Source organism: Simochromis diagramma, unplaced genomic scaffold (assembly GCF_900408965.1).
Source record: "Simochromis diagramma unplaced genomic scaffold, fSimDia1.1 OVJJ01000344.1, whole genome shotgun sequence".
NCBI lineage: Eukaryota > Metazoa > Chordata > Actinopteri > Cichliformes > Cichlidae > Simochromis > Simochromis diagramma.
This window is the reverse complement of record NW_024387375.1, coordinates 6,482,733-6,504,651: the sequence shown is the minus strand read 5'-3', so window position 1 is coordinate 6,504,651 and position 21,919 is coordinate 6,482,733. Positions and strand designations below refer to the sequence as shown.

The following is a 21,919-nucleotide window of genomic DNA, read 5'->3' as shown; positions in this document are numbered from 1 at the left end:
TGAAAGCCTCAGTCTGCATTATGCATGTGAATCAAACCAGAGATCATTACTTCCTCTGACTTTCTGACCACAGCCTCTCCTGCTCTCACTTTGCTGCTGTTGCTGCGCCGTTACTATTCTCTAAATGACAGAAGCGATTTACTCCATCATAAAACATGTGTAAATCTTATTAATGTGACTCACTGAGCAGTTACATCATGCTTCAACATAGTTCTAAATATCTTTAAAGAAAGAGAAAGTTAGACAGTGGTCGACTGTTGGGCGGATGGTCTCATATGGGGCGCTGTGATAATCTGTTAAGTTCTCGTTTATAAAAAAATTCCAGCCGTTTATTTGCTGGCGTAGTTTATCTCTCTGAATAGTCTGGGTTTTTTTTTTGTTGTTGTGGTTGGTTTTGCTCTTTTTTTTATCCAAGTGTACTTGAAAATTAGCCTTCACATTTATTATGAATTGTTCTGTGGGGTGTGTCAACGTCTCACTTCACCAACACACTACTTCCTCTAAAACGCTTTTAGACCCTAATGATGTCATGGCACAACACAGGAAATGTCATGTACATAGCTATTTTTCTCTTTGTAGGCTACTCTGAGTGTGTGTTTGTTATAACGATTTTACTCTGACTGTTTGCGTCTGTATGTTCTGTATTTTGTAGGTTTCTATGTCTCTGTTGTTGACTCTGGCGATAGTAAAGTTTATACCGTGTAACATGTAGCTCATGAATGACACAACCTTGCTTCAATTTTGCCTCTTGTGACCCCGTCAGCTAAAGTATGAAGTAGAACATTAAAACTCTCTTTAATTTACGTTGATTCTTTGGTTCAGAAAAAATATACAGTGCGGTGCAGAAGTCTTGAGTCAGCCCTTATTTCTTTATATTTTGATTCCAAGTAGTCAGACTTTCTTGTACTTTTTTAAGGTGGTCTTGAGCAAAACCAGTGTTGCACCTACACATAACAGACAACTTAAGCAAATTTTAAATAGTCTTTAGGCACTTTATGACTAGCAGCCTGTCACGAAAACACCTCATTTGTTTTCTTTAGTTGAATCTCTTAAAAATGCCACAAATGACAGATGTTGACAGGTGTAAAATAGTATTTTTGCATCAACAAGGTGATTCCCAAAATTATAAGCCGAAGCCCTTACATATCTCGTCATGGTGTGCAGTGTGTCCTTAAAAAAAATTAGGGGAAACTGGACAAGTGGAAAACAAAAGAAGTGCAGGCCTAAAAAACTATTTACACTAGATGAACAGTATCTGAAAGTCACATTCTTTAGATCACAGGTGTCGAACTACAGGCCTTGAGGGCCGGTGTCCTGCAGGTTTTAATTATGTCCTTGATCCATCACAGCTGATTTAAATGGCTAAATGACCTCCTCAACGTGTCTTGAAGTTCTCCAGAGGCCTGGTAATGAACTAATCATTTGATTCAGGTGTGTTGACCTAGGGTGTTATCTAAAACCTGCAGGACACCGACCCTCGAGGCCTGGAGTTCAACACCTCTGTTTAGATAGAGGAAAAAAAAAATCCAGAAAAGATGTGACAATGGACTTGAGAGATGTAACTGAGCCTTCAGTTGATCTATTTACTGTCACCAAAGTCTCATCAGAAATGGTCTTAGTGGAAGGGTGGCTTTCAAGAAGCTATACTTAAGGAAGGGAAACATGGAGAAAAGGGCTGAGGTATGCCGAATTACACAAGAACTGGGCTCAAAATCAGTGGTAAAAGGTCAGATTGAGTGATGAATCCACCATTGAATTTTTTGGTTCAACTTGTCGGCAGTTTGTAAGGAGGAGGTCAGAGAGGAGATGAGAGGTACAACAGTGAGTGTTGTGTTGGTCGTGGTTTGGGATTATGCAGGCAAAAAAGCACCATCAGCTATTGAGCAACCATGCAATACCATCTAGAAAGCATCTGATTGGTAACACCTTTGTTCGTCAGAGTGACAATAATCTTAAATAGCAAAAGAATAGTATGCACAGTCTGCATGCCAAATATCCTTGGGCAAGATACTAACCCAAAGTTGCTCTCCGATGCATTCATCAGAATGTGAATGTGTATAAAGCTTTAATAGGAAAAAAAGCGCTTGCATGAATAGATGTGAATGGTTGAATGAGGCATGTTGTCGAGTGCTTTGAGTGCTCAGGTAGAGTAGAAAAGTGCTATGTAAGAACCAGTCCATTTACCAGTTATGATTGTGGAGGATGAAAAATTCAAAATGTCCTGGCCATGAAACCTATTTTAATCTTTTTAACCAAAAGAGCCTAATCTTTGAAAAGAGACAGACCTTCTGTTCCTATTGTCTGTAAGTGAAGAGTTCATTAACTCTGAGCTCAGGTTCACGGGCTCAGGCCCTTTCTTGCGTTCTAACTACCTTCTTTGAATCCTTCCTGTCTTCTTTTTCTCGCTTTCTCATTCTTTGTGTTTGGTGTGTGACTAACACCTTTAAATATTGAACTAAGTGTGATGCCTGAGTACATAAGACAGGTCTCACAGGTTTGCATTGCATTTTTAGTAGACTCTGAAGAGCATGTGGACAACCTGCTGTAGTTACTCCCAACAAGAGGAGGACAAATTTTGATCCCAGGGATGAATATCTAGTATGTGCAGCTCCTGTATAAATATTAAGGTGACACCAAGCAGTGCAAGGCTTCGAATGTACTGTGAAATATTATTTCCATCTGAATCTTTGACTTGATGGTACTGACTGATGAAGTTACTGTTAATTATGACAGATGCAGCTGGAATGCCCTCCTGACAGCCATCTTTTTCCCCAAAGAGAAGAGATTTGGAACATAATATTAAAGATGAAGCCAATATATAATAACCATGGTTATATTTTTACTTCATATTCAGTTCTACTACTTGTCAAAACTCTACCAGGTTGCTGTAGTACTTGTGAGTTAAAGCACTAATACAGTTTACTTTGAACCTTTGCTGATAATGTATTTATGGTTATACTTCAGTAGGGTTTTGAATGCCACATTCTTACTTGTAATGGAGTTTTATCTTGGTTTACTATTAATTTGACTTAATTCATCTGTCACTGCTGACAGAGGTAAAAGACTGTTTGAGATAGGCTCCCCTCCTTATCTACTTCGGTTTACTTTTGGCATTTACACAGTAATTCTGCATTTCACGTTCAAACAAAACATGTAGTTTGGCCATTCTTACATCAAGTACATCTGAACTTTTCCCAGCCTGTCTCTGGACTCTGAATATGTATAAAAGTCTGGTAACTGTAGTTAGAGGGAATTACTGTAAGCTAATTTCTTGCTGTTGCTCCAAGTAGGTTGCAAATATCATATATTAATAATATTATAATATAGTGAATGTTGTGATGCCTGCACACTGAGTCTTTTAAGCCCGCTCTTTAAGTGAGCTCCTTTCTGCCAATAGATGTCAGTTTTCTACCATAAGCTGAGCTCATAGCTCTTTCCAGTTATACAAAAATGATTGTCGAAAAGCTCGTGACTTGTCTATATTTTCAGTGCATCCAGCAAAACCTTAAGACTTTTCAGCCATTAATATCAATGCACGTTTACACATTTATTTATACTTTCACAAATCTGATTACACACACACCTGAATATGCGCACACAGATCTCAGTACACACTCACAGATCAGAAGACATACACACATATCTGAACACGTATACATGGATTTCAATATGCACTGCACACACACTGAAATACACACGTGTGAAATAAGATACACACAAATGCTACAATAACACAATAACACCCTCATGCTACAATAACACCCTCATAGCCACCTTGGTGTGCTCTGTGGTATTTTATCTAACTGATATCTGACATTTAACCACAAGGAAATATTACTCATTTCTCTTTTTCCATTTGCAGCAGGAGAAGCCTAAAGTAATCGATCCTCTTGACTACGAGACCGTCATCTCTGAACTGGGGGATGAGTGTAAAGAAGACCCTCTCAGAGACCTGCTCCTATTTCCTGACAATGATTTCACAGTAAGTATGATTCACCGTTAAATGTGATTGAAGCAGACATGTCCATGAACCATGGTTTTCTCTGTCTAGTGTCGTGTTTTTGAGGTCAAGAGGCATTTCTACTAAATAACTAACTAAATAATAATAATTCAAGGTTATCAATACTGAGTTACTGGTATGTCCAAAAAAGGAAAAAAAAAAAGACAATGTTACCTCCTTTCTATGTAGTTTCCATGCAGCCTGATTGCATCATAATATGTCATGCATAACTGAAGTTTTGTGGACTTCAGTGAGCTGTTATCGTGATAAAATAAAAATGATGAAGTGGTTTAGGTAAATAAATATATATACATATATATATATATATATATATATGTATATATATAGATAAATTTATCTATCTAACTATTAGGGGTGCAACGATACACAAAATTCACGGTTCGGTTCGGTTCGATACTTTGGTGTCACGATTCGATATTTTTTTGATACAAAAAAAATGTTCATGCATTTTTAATTTGTCATTTATTAAAATTATAAATATATATTTTAACTCAAAAGTACAGTTTTTAAATTTAACCCTAACCCTTTTGCGTGTTTTTTATTTTGACAGCGAATGCGCACCTGCGGACCACTTATGTGCAGCCCTGGTTATTTAGCTCATCATATTGCAGCCACAGAAATTCTTTTGTCCATGAAACCATAAAGCTGCACTTTCTTTTTGCCTTATAGTCTGATTTGTCATAACTTCTCCGTTTTGTGGTAAGCTTTTCTTTGGCTGTCACTTCTTCACCCTGACCTGTCTTATTTGGCTCAGCAGAACTGAAATGCTTTTACACGCTCACTCACATAAGCTCAGCGATTCTCTGTGCGATCAACCTCTCACATGTTTAAGCTTGCTGCGGGAGATTTCACTTGTCATGTTTGCATAGTAAGCTAACGATTAATAAGACGATGTCAGAGGAATTGGTGCACAAATTATCATCACTCACAGATCAGTGCTGTCGCTCTCTATACACAGTTCGCACGATTGCAAAGTGAAAGCAAAAAAAACAAGCGCAAATTCAAACGCGACTTCAATATGTCACATATTGACAGTGGCTCACCGATGCCAATGACATAATTACCCAGCTACATTTCTGAAAGAATGCAAAAGCATTGACATATATTTTTCCTACAATAGCCCGACGGGCAGGGAAGAGATAGATTTTGGTAGCCCGACTGAAAAAATCGCTAGCTCCGGGACGTCGGGCTAGCGATATTGCAAGCCCTGTATCTGATTGAGGAATCACTCATCTTTGGAAAAGAGAGTTTATTACAGAGAAATGTCTCTTTCCAAAATAAAAGCTATACTATCCGCTTCTTCTGGGCTATATTCTCAGCAGCATAAGGAGAATCATGTGCTAACAGCTGTCTAAATGACTCGGCTAAAGTTAGTAGCATGCTTGTTGTTTTTGTCTTTGCACTAGGATGATGTCGGTGTAAATGTGCAGTCATATTCGTTGTGTTCCCACTAGTGCTTTCAGGTTAATCTCGTTGAAATGACCTTAACGCCACAACACGGCAAATCTCCGTTAACGAGCTACCGCGGATCGCTCCGTGCATGGGGCTAGACGGCAAACACGTTAACGAGCTAACTGCGCTAACACACTAGTTCACACCAATGTAATTGAGCATTGCATGGCACATCCAACATACTGTTTTACTTTAGTCCATGACTCGCTTACCTTCAGGGTCATACGTCACATGAAAACCAAAATAATTCCAAACGCCAGATCTGAATGTTGCAAGTAGAGCTTAACTTCTGTCTCGCTAGCTTGCCCTGCGCTCTTCCTTCTGACTATGCTGTCTGTGTTGAGCGCTCAGTGGATCTGCGCTCGACAGTGCAGCCTAGGCGGAGTAGTCGAACGCAGATTCACTGAGCGCTCAACACAGACAGCATCGTCAGAAGGAAAATTGATAAAATAAATTACAAATGTTGTATTGTTCGATACATATGCGTACCGAACCGAAAGCACTGTATCGAACGGTTCAATATCGATACGAATATCGTTGCACCCCTACTATCTAACTATCTATCTATCTATCTATTAGGGGTGCAACGATACACAAAATTCACGGTTTGGTTCGGTTCGATACTTTGGTGTCACGGTTCGATATTTTTTTGATACCAAAAAATGTTCATGCCTTTTTAATTTGTCATTTATTAAAATTATAAATATATATTTTAACTCAAAAGTACAGTTTTTAAATTCAATGTTGCTGAAACAAAGTAATAAAAAAAATTAATCTATCTGATGGAGAAATCACTCATCTTTGGAAAAGAGAGCTTATTACAGAGAAATTGCTCTTTCCAAAATAAAAGTTATACTATATGCTTCTTCTGGGCTATATTCTCAGCAGCATATTAAACATATCAGGTCCCCATAAGGAGAATCATGTGCTAACGGCTGTCTAAATGACTCGGGTAAAGTTTGTAGCATGCGTGCTTGTTGTTTTTGTCTACTTCCACTTGTCTTTGCACTAGGATGATGTCAGCGTAAAAATGCAGTCATATTCGTTGTGTTCCCACTAGTGCTGTCAGCGTTAACCTCGTTAAAATGACATTAACGCTATAACGTGGCCAGTCTCCGTTAATCTCTGTTACCGCGGATCGCCCCGTGCGTGGGACTGAATGGTGTCAACGCGTTAAGGCACTAGTTCCCACCCATGTAATTGAGCATTGCGTGGCACATCCGACATACTGTTTTACTTTTGTCCATGACGCGCTTACCATCAGGGTCATGCTTCACATGAAAACCAAAATAGTTCCAAACGCCAGATCTGAATGAGGGTGGGGGAGGTTCAATTTCGGGTAGCGTTGAGGCAGTTGCCATGTTGCAACGAGCTTAACTTCTGTCTCGCTAGCTTGCGCTGCGCTCAGTGGATCTGCGCTCGACAGTGCAGCCTAGGTGGAGTAGTAGAACGCAGATCCACTGAGCTCTCAACACAGACAGCATCGTCAGAAGGAAAGTTGATAAAATAAATGAAAAATTTTGTATTGTTCGATACATATGCGTACCGAACCGAAAGCACTGTATCGAACGGTTCAATATCGATACGAGTATCGTTGCACCCCTACTATCTATCTATACATTTATCTACAGCACCTTAGAAAACCACTTTTCATTTTACATATACATATATATATTCATATATATGTATATATACAATTACCAACCCCAGAAGCTAGCAGGCATTTGCACCATTTTATATTTGTGCACAGTAACGATACTAAAGTGTCAAAGCTTTTAATTTGATAACAATTTACTGATGTTTAAAATGCAATATGTTCCACTTTCCATCTCAGCACAACACATTTACTCTCACTATTAGGGCATGTAGCTGTCTTTTCATTATAAAAAGTTATTTATTCTCTCTGGCTTCCTTTAGCTGTTTGTTCATTAGTACCTTCATTTATGTGCTAATGTGTTGCTTCAGATAGAGCCACTGCACATTAAAATACTCTAATTAGCCGCTTGTGGTAAAGGGATTCATTTCCTTGTGGACGCTAGAGTTGTAGTTCTTAATGCATGACTCTGGTGCTTCTAAAATCTTTGTGGCTTAAAGAAAAAAGGAGTCTTCTTCGATTTTCTTTATCTATACAGCCGATAGTACATTTCGGTACTTGTGAGGGAAACTGGCTGGGTGGACAGTGAGTATTTGTCAGTGTCGAAAGAAAGGCAGTCCACTCAGCATATGGCTAGATGATTGGACAAAGGCAAAGTGCGTCCCCTTTCATGCAAAAACATTCAATGCTGACGTTTTTCATGGATCATAAAATGTACATTTTTATTAATGAAGCTGTTTGATTCTCATGTGAGGTTATTAATTGTAAGCCCAAGCAGGGCTGATAAAGGGAATGCATATTAGATGATTTGACTTGAATTATTCATATTCATGGCAATAAAGCTGACCAGAAACAATTTCATTACTACATTAACAGACCAGCTTTTTGCTTAGTCTTATCTAAGCTATAAATTGCTATAAGGAGTCCTGATAGGTCTGAGAGTCTGCCACCATGGGGCTATACTTGTGCTCCACAGTGGTGCTTCAAGCTAAATGGTAGCATCAGCAGGCTGATGTGCTCATAGTGGGAAATGCTTGTGTTGTGTTTACCTACAGCATCGTATATGCTGAATGGCAGCATGTTGGAGGCAAAAAGAGTAAGTGTATTGTGACGCTATTGAACCAGCATTAGTGTTTACCCACTACAGGAATACACACCATTCACACCATACAAGTACTTGTGATAGAGTGCTTTCTAACATGGCAGAGCAAATCTGAAAAGTGTTAAATCTGAGAATCATATGAGATGGATGGTTCTTCTTTTTGCTCTGCCTGAGATGAGACAACAGTACTTTAAACCCTCGTTGCTGTTTTATTAAACAGTCTTTACCTTACAACAGGAGTCACCTTAAGGTGACAACAGGTCACAACAGGAGTCACCTTAAGGTGGCACTATAAAAATGAAATTGGCTTGATTTGAATTCAATTGAATTCAACATAAGTCCGATTCATTTTAGCAGCATTCCTCTTTTGTCTTGCCTCTCTTCCCTCACCCTGAGCCGGTTGCAGCATTTGGCTGCTCTACTCCGAGTCCAGTTCTGCCAGAAGTTTCTTCCTGTTAAAAAAGAGTTTTTCCTTCCTTCTCTCACTAAGTGCTTGCTCATTGGGGCCTTTCACTGTATTATTGTAGGGTCTTTAACTTACAATATAAAGCGCCTTGAGATGACTGTTGTCCTGATTTGGCGCTATATGAATAAAATTAAATTTAAGTGATTTTTTTAATCACACACAACCTGAACAGCATAATTGAATAATCAGTGGAAAGATGAATGAATAATTTTCTAATATCAGTAACCTCTGTTTACCCATGGAAGTTAGGTTCAGCAGCAGTGATCAGTAAGCCGTCCCATTGCTTACACATTTCTATAGAAGCTGACTGCTTTTATTAGTCATGTTCTCTACATGAGGGATTTACTGCATAGAATAGTTTAAAATCATGCAGTAATTTTAAATACATTTTGAAGTAAGGTATCCCATCCACCACCTGTCATTATCTACCCTTTATTCTTTCAGGTATCCACAGTGCCTCAGGAGAGACGCACTGTCAAATCAACTGTTCCCGAGGGGGCAGAACTCCACGCTGAATGTCTGCTGGTCAGACAGGTAAGTTGTACGTCTAAGTGTACCAGACGCAGTTATAGACCCTGTGGTTTTAAGTGATGTCTTTTAGGTTCATGGTGGTTAGGTCTTTCATTTCAGACTGACCTTAAAGTAGGCCATCCTGATATCAGCAGAGCGGTTTCACCACGACTTTAAAATAAAGCAGATGTGTGTGTAGATATCAGTGCTTGTTTCAGATCCTCTAGCCATGATCTCAAGCGCTCAGTAGAGAAGTAGTGTCTCTGAAGACGGAAACTCCCCAGACAGTACACTTACACCTCACTGAAGACTAGCATGTGCAATTGACTCTTTGTGTGTGTGTGTGTGTGTGTGTGTGTGTGCGCGTGTATACAGCTAAAAATTGTATCGCTTAAGTTGTCTGTTATATTTATAATTTGTTAATTTGTGACATGTTCAAGGTCTTTTTTAAAAAGGGGATTAAGGAGAAAAGTTACACGGTGTTCGACTTGCAGGCAGGATGTGAAAGTACCTCAGGCTCTGTCTGTGACTTTCACTGCACCGTACACTCCCTGGGAGAGTACCAGTTCAGCCAAACTGATTGAACTAGACATGTAAAGATATCTTTATTCAAGATCCCCGGGGAAAGAGTCTTGATTCAGTTCCATTTATTATTTAAATCTAATGACATGTAGCGCTGTACGGCTTTCTTCATTGTCTGTAAATATTTCAGCTGCTCCAGGTCTGTGTTTCCCTGAAAGGCCATCATTTAGGAAATGTAATATTTAAACCTAATCTTCATCCTTTCCTCTAGGCCTGCAAGTATTACAACTCTGATCTAAATGTGGTCCATTTCAAGTATGACGACTACGCCGGAGACTACCGGCTGCTGCCAAGGTAAAACACTGTGGACAAACTGTGTTTGTGCGTTTTATTCTCATGTTTTAGCTCTGTTCAGAAAATGTTTAACATTTGAAAACCGAACATTTTGTTATATTAAATGGATGTTATTGTAAAACTATTGAAGTGTGAAGGCATCACATTGCCATACTAGTAGCATAAAAAAGTGCTAAATGTCTTTGATGGATGTATGTCTTCTACTTTGTTGTTAAAATTCTCTTATTAAATCTCCATACAGCAAAATTTTACTTTTGAACAGTTAGATTTTTCTGTGCATTGCTTTACAATAATATCAAGTAGAAATGTGTCTTCAGGTTTGCTTGACTTGACTAATGATGTGCTGAGTTTTTTCCTCATGAACACGCAGACCCATAAGTAGCTGCTAACACTGGCGATAACCACAATTTATTACCCGTAGTTGGCCATTAGGTCATTAGGAAGCACAAGAAGGTGGCCAGTGTTAAGTGAAGTGAAAGTTCGTGTTGAAGAGTGAGGGCGTTCAGCTTTAAGAAATACAAACTTTCAGACCTCCCTTTGTCGCTATTTTGAACGTCAATCATCCGGCCACATCCATTCAAGCAGTTAGTAATTTATTTAAATCAGGCTGTCAGTCTGTCAAACTGAGTTTTGTCAGTTCCAGTGAGACTTACCCAGAGCGGCCCTGCTGTTACTGCTCTCAGCCACAGGAATGTCCCTATGCTATCCCATGGGTTGCCACTGTATATTCTTTCACTCAGTTCACATGACCTCTGAACTGACATCCAGGATGAGCTGCAAAACAAGACGTGTCTTAAACACAAGTACAGTGTTGCAAAAAGAACATTCCACAAAGTTCATTTGTCCTGTCATTTTACAAGTGGCAAACATAACTATTATGTTGTTTGTTTACTGAGCGAACAACTTAACCAAACATTAACGGTACACACACAGATTGAAGATTGAAGTTGTAGTGAACTACAGGCTGAGAGCCAGAGTACAGTTATACAGCTACTGTATGTGTGCGTTTGTCACTGCTGGACCGATCTTCATTTGTGCTGGCCAGTATTAGCATTCCTGTTCCGGTGGGCAGCCCACAATTACCAGCATTTTTCTAAACATAGTCCATCACGAGAAATTGTCGGACAGCTTTTACGACTCTGTGACTTTTAGTAGAGGGCGGTTCCAAGAGCACGGATTGCAGCCTCGCTGTCTGCAGCTCACGGCGCATGCACAAAGGCATTTCGCCCTGTGGCTCGCACACAAAGATGGGCCATCCTTTAAAATCAGTGGAGCGGGACTGAGTAAGGGGACGGCCCATTGTTACCTCCTGACAGAAAACGATGGAACTGAGTCAGCCACCCATAGTCATTTGCACAACTCAAGTGCAGCGCATTAAATTAATTCCAGAAGTCATTTCCCCTTTTCGTTGGTATATTTCATTGCCAGAGAGCCATATTTTTTGTCCATCTTCCTGACCTTTCCCTGTTTCCTTTTAGGAAACTGTACAAAGCAGAGAAGCTGCCATCCCACTCTTTTGAGATTGACTATGAAGATGTGGACAAGGATGAGGTCGGCAATGATGATCTTCTTCTCTGAAATGCTTTTGAGAGTGAATCCATTACATACTGGTTACATCCCAAGGCTCATGTTTAAATTAGTTTATTGCAGCCTAAAAGCTGTTAAAATGGACTTTGCAAGATTAGTTATATTTACAGGTCAGTGGGAAGCTGTTATGAGCATAACTGGATGGATTCAAGGAGTCTAGAAATTCTCCTTTCCTGTATCGATCATCTGCTCCATTCTATCAGAGGAACGAATGGACAGTTAATGCATCTTTGACTGATCACAGTCATTGTTGTGTTTTTGCAGGATACCACCTCTTTGTCGTCATCCAAAGGAGGAGGGGGCGGTGGAGGTGGTGGTGGGGGAGGCGGAGGGATTGGTGTGTTTCGTTCGGGCTGGCTGTATAAAGGGAACTTTAACAGCACAGTCAACAATAGCATCACTGTTCGGGTGAGGAAGTGTCTGATGTTATCTATTTTCATGCCCACGTGCATTTTATTTCTGTCTGTCTTTTTTCACTTTTTTTTCCACCTAAAATGGTTTTACTTTATTTTCTGAACTGTTACAGTCTGTTAGAAATTAAACTGGGACTTTAATTGGTGACATACTCTTCAACACGATGAGAAAATATCCACATTATCCCATTGTTAAAGTTCTTATTCATTTACTTCAGCTAAGGAAATGAATTTTAATCATATTTCTGTCTTGACAGTCATTCAAGAGGAGGTATTTCCAGCTCACCCAGTTAACAGATAACTCCTACATCATGAATTTCTACAAAGATGAAAAGATCTCAAAGGAACCAAAAGGGTGCATCTTCCTCGACTCATGCACGGGTGTGGTACAGGTAGGTTTTAGTGCATTCTACATGTACATGCACTCTACCACAAAAGAAAAAAGGCAGCAAGAACATAGATAAAAAGCATCTGCACTCTAAAATGTTCTTTATTAGATTATACACTGATTTAGGGGTATTTCCAGACATAAAGCTGCACCATGGCACAACCTGCCATGATCACAGGTTGCTCACTATTACTGCCTTTGCTACAACAGTAAAAATAACAGAAACAAATATGGGTGAAGGTATAAATGTAGAGAAACTGTATTAAAATATTTATTGATCTATTGATCTATTTTCTACTGTGTATCTGCTGTGGTCTGGATCAAAGGGGCAGCAGTCTGAGCCCACACCTCTTTCTACTGAGCTTTTCTGGTGGCAATCAGAGGTGTTCCTGCCAGCTGAGAGATCTAATCTATCCAGTGTTTCTTAGGTCTGCTCCAGGGTCTCCTCCCATTTAGACATGCCTGAAACACCTCATGTAGGAAACACCCAGGAGGCACTCTGGCCATATTCTCAAGCCGCCTCCTTCCACTTGGTGGGAGGAAAAGTAACAGTTTCACTTTGAGCTCCTCCCGAATGAGCATGCTCCTAATCCTGAGCCCAGCCAGCCTTCGAAGAAAGCTTATTCCTGTTGCTTGCCTCCACAGTCTCAGTTTTTTGTCACTACTTGAAGCTTCTGGATATAGTTGAGGGTCGGAAAATATGTGGATTGATAAATCGATGGCGTCAGTTTTCGCTCAGCTCCCTCTTCACCATGACAGACCTGTACAACATCCACATTACTACAGATGGTACACTAATCCGTCTGTCAGTCTGCTCCTCTCTCTCATCACTGCTCGTTCAACGAGATCTCCTCCATCGAGGACAGAAGCTTAGAGCCAGACTTCCTCACACTTCAGGAGGTGTTAATTCTAAGGGATGAAACACCTAAATAATCTATTTTAATGATTTCTGTTATGAAAAGTATGAATATGTTTTTAGACTTAAAAGTCATAATGTGGACATGCTAGCAAATAATGCTACTACATTTTTTAAGAACTTGTGCATTTCATAATGACGAAATAATTATTTTAATATATAATTAATTATATATTTCAAACTTGCAGTCAGGTTGTGTTGTATATAAATTGCGAGCACCAGAGCAAGGTTACCTGTGCAGACATGCAATAACAAAACGCATGCTGCAGTCCAAAGATGATCTACAGACAGGACCTGCAACGCTTGTATTGTGGGTTCAACTCAGTTTATGATTACAAACGATTTCATATTTTCATGTATGTATCCAGTGGCTGTTAGTGCAGTTGCCAAAGCAATCCAGGTTTAAAAAATGACATGAAATGATGGCGGGCCCTAAGCAATCACGCCCTTAGCTTTCACAGCTTCAGGCCGAAAAAGGTGAATTAAAAACAATACAGTTTTTATAGCCTGTAAACATGTTTATAGCTGCTGTAAAACCGGGTATTTTAACATTTTTAACTAATCTCTCTGGGGACTGACTTGCTTTTGGAACCAGCGTCAAGTTAGTCCAAGAAATGGAGCTTTTAGGGCTTCTACATTTGACCATCAATTTTCAGTCTGCAGGTTACTGCTTATATTATAGTTGTGTGATCTAAGCTTTAATTTAAAAAGCCCTGTGCTAGAACACCTATTAATAAAAAAAACCCTATTAGGATAAAGCAGAATGAAAAGCCCTACTGACATTACCCTCTGCTCACTACTGAAAAATGTGCCTCTAGGAACGGTCACACACAGCAAAATGGCCTACATTCAAAAACTACATGTGTAGATGCAAAAACGTATAGCATTTTCCGAGAACTAAACCTGACCAGATTTTCCTTGCCTTTCATTCTTTCCCTAAAGAATAACCGCCTAAGGAAACATGCCTTTGAGCTGAAGATGAACGAGGTTACGTACTTTGTGCTGGCCGCAGAGAGCGAGCAGGACATGGAGGAGTGGATTAGCACGTTGACCCGTATCCTACAGATCAGTCCTCCTGAAGCACCAGCTCAAGACCGCAAGAGCTTGGAACTCAACGAACACCGGCAGGGTGAGAAAGAGTTCATGTAAAAGAATTAAGCTTTTTTTTTTTTTTTTTTTTTTTGCATAATTCCAGCATCTGGATAAATTATGGGCACAATTTTATAGTCGATGTCAGCAGAAAGTGTAACCTTTTTCTCTCTGTCTGACTAAATAATGTCCGTCATCTTGCCATGACCTTAATGGGGAATTTCTACTGAGTCCATCACTTTCAGGAAATTAATCTGATACCCAAAAGTGACTCCACCTTGGTTCAGTGCATCAGATGTGGTGATTAACAATCCTTGTGTGCCAGTTGTGTGAGAGGCAGAGCATGGATCCACAGCCTGTAACGTAACACAAAACACTGATAGGGTATTAAAAATTGGTCCAGTGAAAAGTGAAGGTATGATGTAATGCCCAGAGCCGTCATGGCTCTGTGGTCTGTTAGCCTGCCTCTAAATCAGGCTGTGGGTGTGTGTTAACCTAACATTAATGAGCCCTTTTGTTCAGCCTGGCTTTTAGGAGAAATTGCTTCAGGCAGCTTGAAGGGTATATTTCTCCAGAAGCCTGCCTGCCTTATTATCCATGAATACCACAAATTGAGTCATATTTTATTCTGAGATGTATATGCCTGCTGACTCTGGTTGGTGTGTATTTAGACCAGTGGGTTGCTATTTAAGAAAATGTTATATGATCTGTAACATAAAATTCCCTGCTTAGATAAACTTTCCTAACCACTAAATGATGTCAGCCATCAGTCATAAATAAAAGTCGCTCTCAGGTGTCCTGATTGTGTTTGTTTTCTCTGCAGATGTGTTTGACCTGTCGTTAAGTGACTCCTGTTTGCAGGAAAATGAAGAAACCACAGAGAACGGCATCAATCCAGAGCTAGCAAAGGTTAGCTGCACCGAAGGCTCACATGTTTTAGTCAGTGTTATAACTCAGCTACGACTACCAACACATAGTATTATCATATTTAACTGTACATGCGTGCACAGTATACATCCAAGTGTCTCAGTAACGGTGGTGGCGTGTTTTCATGAACAGCTCCATATTCTATGTGCATGGATCATCACCTGGTGATTATAATACACTGAAAAACATACTGAGACTTTAGGAGAAGAGCAGAAAACAAACTTGTCAGTGCAAGCATGCTGGTTTTATGAGGAAGAAAATTTGTTGTGATTTTTATCAGGCTGAAAAGAAACATTAATGTAATTGTATCTGTTTTCAAGAAAACTGCAGTCTATAAATTCAGGCGACCAGAATATGCTAGAAACACTCAAATCAAAGCAAAAGTGGAAAAAAGCACTCTATTTACAGATATCATAAATTACATTAGTGTAGCTATTATTTGCAATGAACTGCTCTCTGACTGCCTCTTTCTGACTTCCTGCCATCTTTCCTGTCGCAGTATATCTCGGAGACAGATGAAGGAATTCGTTCCGCCAGAAGAGAAGAGAGGTTGAATCTTTTCTCGCTCGATCCAGACACTCCCGTAAGTACAAATGAGTACATTATAACCACTGTAGACTACTTTTTACTTTATGCATTGCTGCACTTTGTAGTTGAATAAAATGAAGCTGGCCTCCGAGTAAATTGTGTTTCACTAACCACAGGCTCTGAGAAGCCCACGAAGTGAACATTCATCCACTGAAAGCACACCAGTGCGTCCTTTTGAGGAGAAGCTTGGCAGGAGATTTATGGCAACTTGCCGATCTTTCAACCTCATGCTACAAGGCTGCGTCAACGAGAGTGAAACGGGACCGGTCACTAATGTGAGCATAAGACACTCATTTTGCTTTATTGTGTTACTGTTTAATAAGCAGTTTTCTTTTAAACAGGATAAAACGTATCGACATACGTTAGTGTTTTTTTCCAAAGGCATTTAAAAGACATATTATGCTGAGTGAAGCTTTGTCAAATTTCCTTTTTGAATAAATATGCAGGCAATAACTGTGCTGAATCTGCACCACTAGATTGAACCCTTCTTCGTTTCGCTGGCTCTACTGGATATACGAGAAGGGAGGAAGGTATCTGCAGACTTCCACGTAGACCTCAACCACGAGGCAGTGCGTCAGATGCTCGGAGGCCTAAGTAACGGGACGGGGGCTCCGGATACGGAGGTTGGAGGTCAGGAAAATGGCTTGTGTTCTCCTGCTGAGAGGAAGCCTGGTGACTGTTACCTCAGCCTGGACCTGGAGCACTGGCTTTGCTTTCCCAAACAGGTACGAGGACATTACTCCAAGTTAGGTTTTATAGATATAACACGAAAAGGGGAAAATAACGCTTTTTTTCTCCATTACTTATTCTGTATTTAATATGTACATAGGCTGTAATATGCTTCTTCATTGGTGTCCCTGCAGGCCATTTTCTCAGTGACCAACCCCCACACAGACATAGTGATGGTCGCAAGAGTGGAGAAAGTGCTCATGGGAAATATTGCTTGTGGAACTGAAGCTTATACAAAGAATACAGACTCCAGCAAGGTCAGAAACAAACTTTTGCCTTTCTGTTCATTCTAACTGTTTGAATCAGTATTTATATGACTTCATACCGCATTTATATCAACCTCTGATCAATAACAGAGAGCTAAAGCTTTTATAGTGTCTTATATCTAAATGCAGACTGGGAAAATGGGCCATGAGACATGCTGTTATTGTAAGGAAAATGCCTTAATCTAGTAAAAGAGTTTAGATTGACATTTGCAAAATTGTTTTTTTTCTGTAAGACGAGTTATCTTCATCACTGAATGCCAGTCAAGCTAGATAGTTCAGGAATGATGTTTTTCCATCATTAATCCTAGACATTTCCTGGCTTTCCCCAAGGCCAGGGGTCCATGCGATCCTTGTTTAAGTGGCTAAGTGAATCAGCAGACATCCAAGCAGCTGCCAGAGTTACTGTATTAAATAACCTCTGATTTAGTCTGTCACTCTGTCAGGGTCAGCTAGAATTTAGGTATAGTGTTCAGGAATGTCAGCAGGACCTTGTTAACATTTCCCTCTCTACATGGTTCTGCTTTTGTGTCTTGAACAGACTGTTCAGAAGATTTTGAAGTCCAACAAACAGTTTTGTAGTAAACTGGGAAAGTACAGAATGCCATTTGCCTGGTCTGTCAGGTTAGTGCCGGTATTCATAATATTTTTGAACTTCCCCTAAAATCTTTTCCTCATCCATTGGTAATTTACATCTCTTTCTTCCCATTAAAGGTCAGTGTTTAAGGACAACCATGGAGCATTGGACCGAGAGTCTCGTTTCTCACCTCTTTTCAAACAGGAGAGCAACAAGATTTCCACAGATGACCTGATAAAGCTGGTGTCTGAGTACAAGAGGTAAGATAGCCTGCAGGCTTTAGCAAAGTAGTCTGCAAATAGTTTTCCAAGATTGGATCCACATTTTACACAAAGTTTTATCTTTACAGGGCTGAGAAGACAAGCAAACTACAGACTATTCCTGGGACGCTGGATATCGCGTTAGACTATGTTCCAATGGAGCATCCTAGTACGTCTGCTGTTCATGTTCCCATTCTGCTTTCTTTTCCTCATCCCTTTCTCTTTTCTACGCTTGACATACATCTTTTTCTTTCAGACTGTGTGACGTCCTCCTATATACCAGTGAAGCCCTTTGAAGACCTGACTAAACACCAACCTACAGTGGAGGTGGAGGAGTTTGCACAGGACACCACCAAGTTCATTCAGCCACATCGCGTCTACAAAAACCACATCTACGTCTACCCTAAGCATCTCAAGTATGACAGTCAGAAGAGCTTTGCTAAGGTATGCCCCTTAGTATCATTTACCACGACACTGAAATAAAGTTTTTCGTTTTGTTTTTATATGCTTCGTGTTTTGCTACGGTGTAATCCTTTTGAACGTATTTAGTCATTAACATCACAATGGTCCTCTTGTTCAAGGCTCGTAACCTTTCGGTCTACGTGGAGTTCCGCAGCTCAGATGAAGAGGTTGAAAAACCCTTAAAGGTAGAAAGTTACGCCTTCTGACATACTTTACACGACTCGTTCTTTCTCCATTCAAGTACTTTATATCATGGAAAACTGCTGTTTTTACAGTGCATCTATGGCAAACCAGGAGGACCAGTCTTTACCACAACAGCCTGCTCCACCGTCCTACATCACTCTCAGAGCCCCGACTTCTATGATGAGGTGAAGACCATATTTGTTTCTCCATTCATCACATAAAGATAATTAGAATCTAGAAGTGGATCAGCTTTATCAACCTTTAGAAAGAACGCATTTAAAGGTCTTTCCTAAAGCACATAAATCATTAAATGCTGTTCTGTCTTCAGGTGAAGATTGAGCTTCCTACTCACCTCCATGAAAAGCACCATCTTCTCTTCTCCTTTTACCATGTCACATGTGACATTAATGCCAAGACAAACTCAAAGAGGAAAGAGACTCTGGAGACCCCAGGTGAGATATTGGTAGTTTTCCAGCCTGTAGTAGTTGTAGTTGTTATTTTTTGCCTTTTATTCAGTATTTCTTTTGTTTATTTGGTTTGTTTAGTGGGATATTCTTGGCTGCCTCTGCTCAAAGAAGGCCGCGTGTCATCTCAGGAGTTCAACATCCCCATCTCCTGCAACCTGCCTCCTGGATATCTGGCCATCAAGGAAGCCAGCAACACCAAGGTGAGACTGAGGGCAAAAATAGGAGGGTAAGAGACAGGCGAAAGGAGTGTGTAAATATTGCAAACCTTGCTGATTAATAGTAGCATTAATTTTTAAAGGGAAGCGTATTAAACATTACACCGTGTGATAGATTAGTGTGATATTTTTAGTCCTCACACACAAACTCTTCTCTTCCCTTTTGACAGAATGGAGCAGATATGAAATGGGTTGATGGAGGAAAGCCTATTTTTAAAGTATCCACCAACGTTATCTCCACAGTATACACTCAGGTACGACCATCATTTGGGATTCTGTGGTTTTCCCTCCTTTTTTCTGGCTTTGAAACTGCGACGACCTGGTGAGAACTTCTGTATGCCCACTCTTTGATCGGCATGTTTTGGGGTGGGTTATAGTCCCACATAACACTGAATGTACATGTATTCAGTGTGTATTGTGATTGAAATAAAAAACAAAACAAAAACAAAATAGATGGTTGGAAGGATTTCTTTCTGTTGTTCCAACCACAGTGCTATTGTGAAATGATTGAAAATGCTAAAGTGACTTGTCAAAGTCAAGCGTCCTCTCTGAGTTATCTCCTTTAAATGGCAATGAACATGAAAATGGCAATTAAATATCCCTAAAACAAATGCACCTTCCAAACTTCTGCAAACACGAGCCCCAAATGCACAATCAGCATCAAAGGGTAATGTGGTAATGTAGCGTGGCACATAAAAAAAGGAAATGAACAGTTTCTGTGCAGTTTGCTATCATGGGATGTTTGAAACCCTGCACAGCAGTTTCTTAATTGACTAAATCTCATCTATGCCTGACTTTTTTCTTACAATACAATAAACTGACTTTAAAGTCCCTTATAAGACAGGGTAAATATACAGTCATATATGTAAAAATATGTTTAAAAAAAGAACAATAACAGCCCAAAACCTTTTATCTTTTACGTTTTAACGTTGTAAAATCCATTTCAGGTGTCTAAAATAAAACCAGGGCTGAATCACTCAACAACATAGTTGTGAGGTGCTGAAGTTCATATTTCAGCATTAACTGTCGTTTAAAAAGGAAAGAGTCCACTAAGTAATACCGCAGATGTTAGCTGCTCATTTTTTCATGAATTCCTCTCTCTGTGTCAGGACCCCCACCTGAACCGATTCTTCCAGCAGTGCCAGAAGAGAGAGCTGGACCTCTCTATACCTCCTACCTCCAACTTCCTCAACTGCCTGAAGGTCAGAGTAAAGCCGCTGTATCTCCTCAAATCTCAGTACTTGCGAATGAGACAAAAGCCAGAGCCTTAACTACCAAACACTGCTACACATCCTAATGAGTTCAACACTGTGTCAGCACATCAGACTTTTACCAGCCCCTTCACGGTTTCTTCTTTACCCCTTTTTCATGCTTCAATCTTGTCCACCCACTCCTCCTCGCTCGCTTCTTTCCCATCCTTCTCCAGGGTCTCCTCAGCATGGAGAGAATCCCAGTGATAGTCCGATTTCTGCCAGTCCTCTTCAACCAGCTGTTCAAGGTTCTGACTCAGAATGACAATGATGAGGTCACTACTGCCACCACCAGGTAGGCAGTGGTACTACAGAGGTCCTTAATGCATTGATAATAGAGTCCTGGGTTTATCCAGGTGATGAAAGCAGAGTGAGAAAAAGAGTGTAGTGATTTATATTTCTGTTTGAGTCAGTATCTTCCCTTTTATTGTTGATGTCATTGAATTGCTACTTTGTTCTATAATTAATCCAGACTCACACAATAAGTTCATCCAGTGATTAAAGTGAAACAAAGAGAGAAATACAGCAATTCTTGATATTATTTAACAATGAAAGCAATTGAATAAAATCATTGTTGTTGGTCTGTGTCTACAGAGTACTGGTCCACATTGTTGCAAAGTGCCATGAAGAAAACCTGGATTCTAGCCTGCACTCCTACATCAAGGTATAAAAGAAGCTGGTGTGTGTGGTGAATACAGTGTGTTTGCATGCACATGCTCAGAAATATCATATAATAATTTAGAAGTCTGATATTTTCCACAAAGGAATGGAAACCCTGCTCTGGCTATTTAATTTGTGAAGAAAAACAAAACAGAAAAGGGAGCTGTGTGTGTGTGTGTGTGTGTGTGTGTGTGTGTGTGTGTGTGTGTGTGTGTGTGTGTGTTTGGGTGCATTTGGGCCAGCAACAGTGTGGCTAGGGCCACACGCCCAGAACGCTGTGCAAACATCAACACAGAAAAAAGGGAAAGAAGAAGAAGAGAGAGGGATTGAGCAGGAGGCAAACTAGGACATTCAGCCTGCTCAATCAAAAACACAAGGCATGTTTGTTTAGGGGGGAAAATCAGTGAGAGGATTAGAGAAGAGAGCAGGAGAAAGCACAAGACCTGTTTCATGTTGGCTACAGTGAAGGAAGACTGCAGAGCGTGAAGAGGCAGTGGCAGTGAGAAATGGAGGGAGGCAAAGAGAGAGGACAAGCAGAGTCAGTGGCAACAGGGTTGTTATAGTAACAGATTGGCACGATGTCCGGCAGTACTGGTGCCCAATTTAAAGTGCTGAGTGTTAGCTTGTATTCATTCTTTAACTACTAAGTGTGAATTGCATTGAGATTCAGTAGTGTCATTTGAACAAATGCAAATTATGTTGTAGTTTTTTTTTTAATATACGGGATTGAAATATTTTATTTGCTATAATTTCATATATTATTGTATGAAAGCGTATTTTTTACAAATGCTTCTATAGAACTGTGCATATTAGTAACAATTAATTGATTAGTCCATAAAAATAGGAAAACAGAAAATTATGAGATTAATTTCTTTGTTTTTTTGCTGACTTTAGGAAATTGCATAGGGAATCTTTCAGTGTTTT

The 21,919-nt window shown here is 39.9% G+C and overlaps 1 protein-coding gene across 1 annotated transcript in view; it reads left to right on the top strand.

Moving 5' to 3' along the window:
• dock10 (dedicator of cytokinesis 10) overlaps positions 1–21,919 on the top strand; it is a 59,378-nt gene that overhangs the window by 21,253 nt on the left and 16,206 nt on the right. The window contains exons 2-25 of the mRNA XM_040008541.1: positions 3,863–3,982; positions 9,080–9,169; positions 9,939–10,021; positions 11,500–11,572; positions 11,873–12,016; positions 12,279–12,413; positions 14,268–14,454; positions 15,238–15,323; positions 15,841–15,924; positions 16,046–16,204; positions 16,406–16,654; positions 16,793–16,915; positions 17,463–17,545; positions 17,636–17,758; positions 17,848–17,927; positions 18,015–18,202; positions 18,340–18,405; positions 18,496–18,588; positions 18,732–18,855; positions 18,949–19,070; positions 19,256–19,339; positions 20,195–20,287; positions 20,512–20,630; positions 20,930–20,999. Of these exons, the coding sequence (XP_039864475.1) occupies positions 3,863–3,982; positions 9,080–9,169; positions 9,939–10,021; positions 11,500–11,572; positions 11,873–12,016; positions 12,279–12,413; positions 14,268–14,454; positions 15,238–15,323; positions 15,841–15,924; positions 16,046–16,204; positions 16,406–16,654; positions 16,793–16,915; positions 17,463–17,545; positions 17,636–17,758; positions 17,848–17,927; positions 18,015–18,202; positions 18,340–18,405; positions 18,496–18,588; positions 18,732–18,855; positions 18,949–19,070; positions 19,256–19,339; positions 20,195–20,287; positions 20,512–20,630; positions 20,930–20,999 (2,778 nt within the window). The remainder of the gene's footprint in view (positions 1–3,862; positions 3,983–9,079; positions 9,170–9,938; positions 10,022–11,499; positions 11,573–11,872; positions 12,017–12,278; positions 12,414–14,267; positions 14,455–15,237; positions 15,324–15,840; positions 15,925–16,045; positions 16,205–16,405; positions 16,655–16,792; positions 16,916–17,462; positions 17,546–17,635; positions 17,759–17,847; positions 17,928–18,014; positions 18,203–18,339; positions 18,406–18,495; positions 18,589–18,731; positions 18,856–18,948; positions 19,071–19,255; positions 19,340–20,194; positions 20,288–20,511; positions 20,631–20,929; positions 21,000–21,919) is intronic.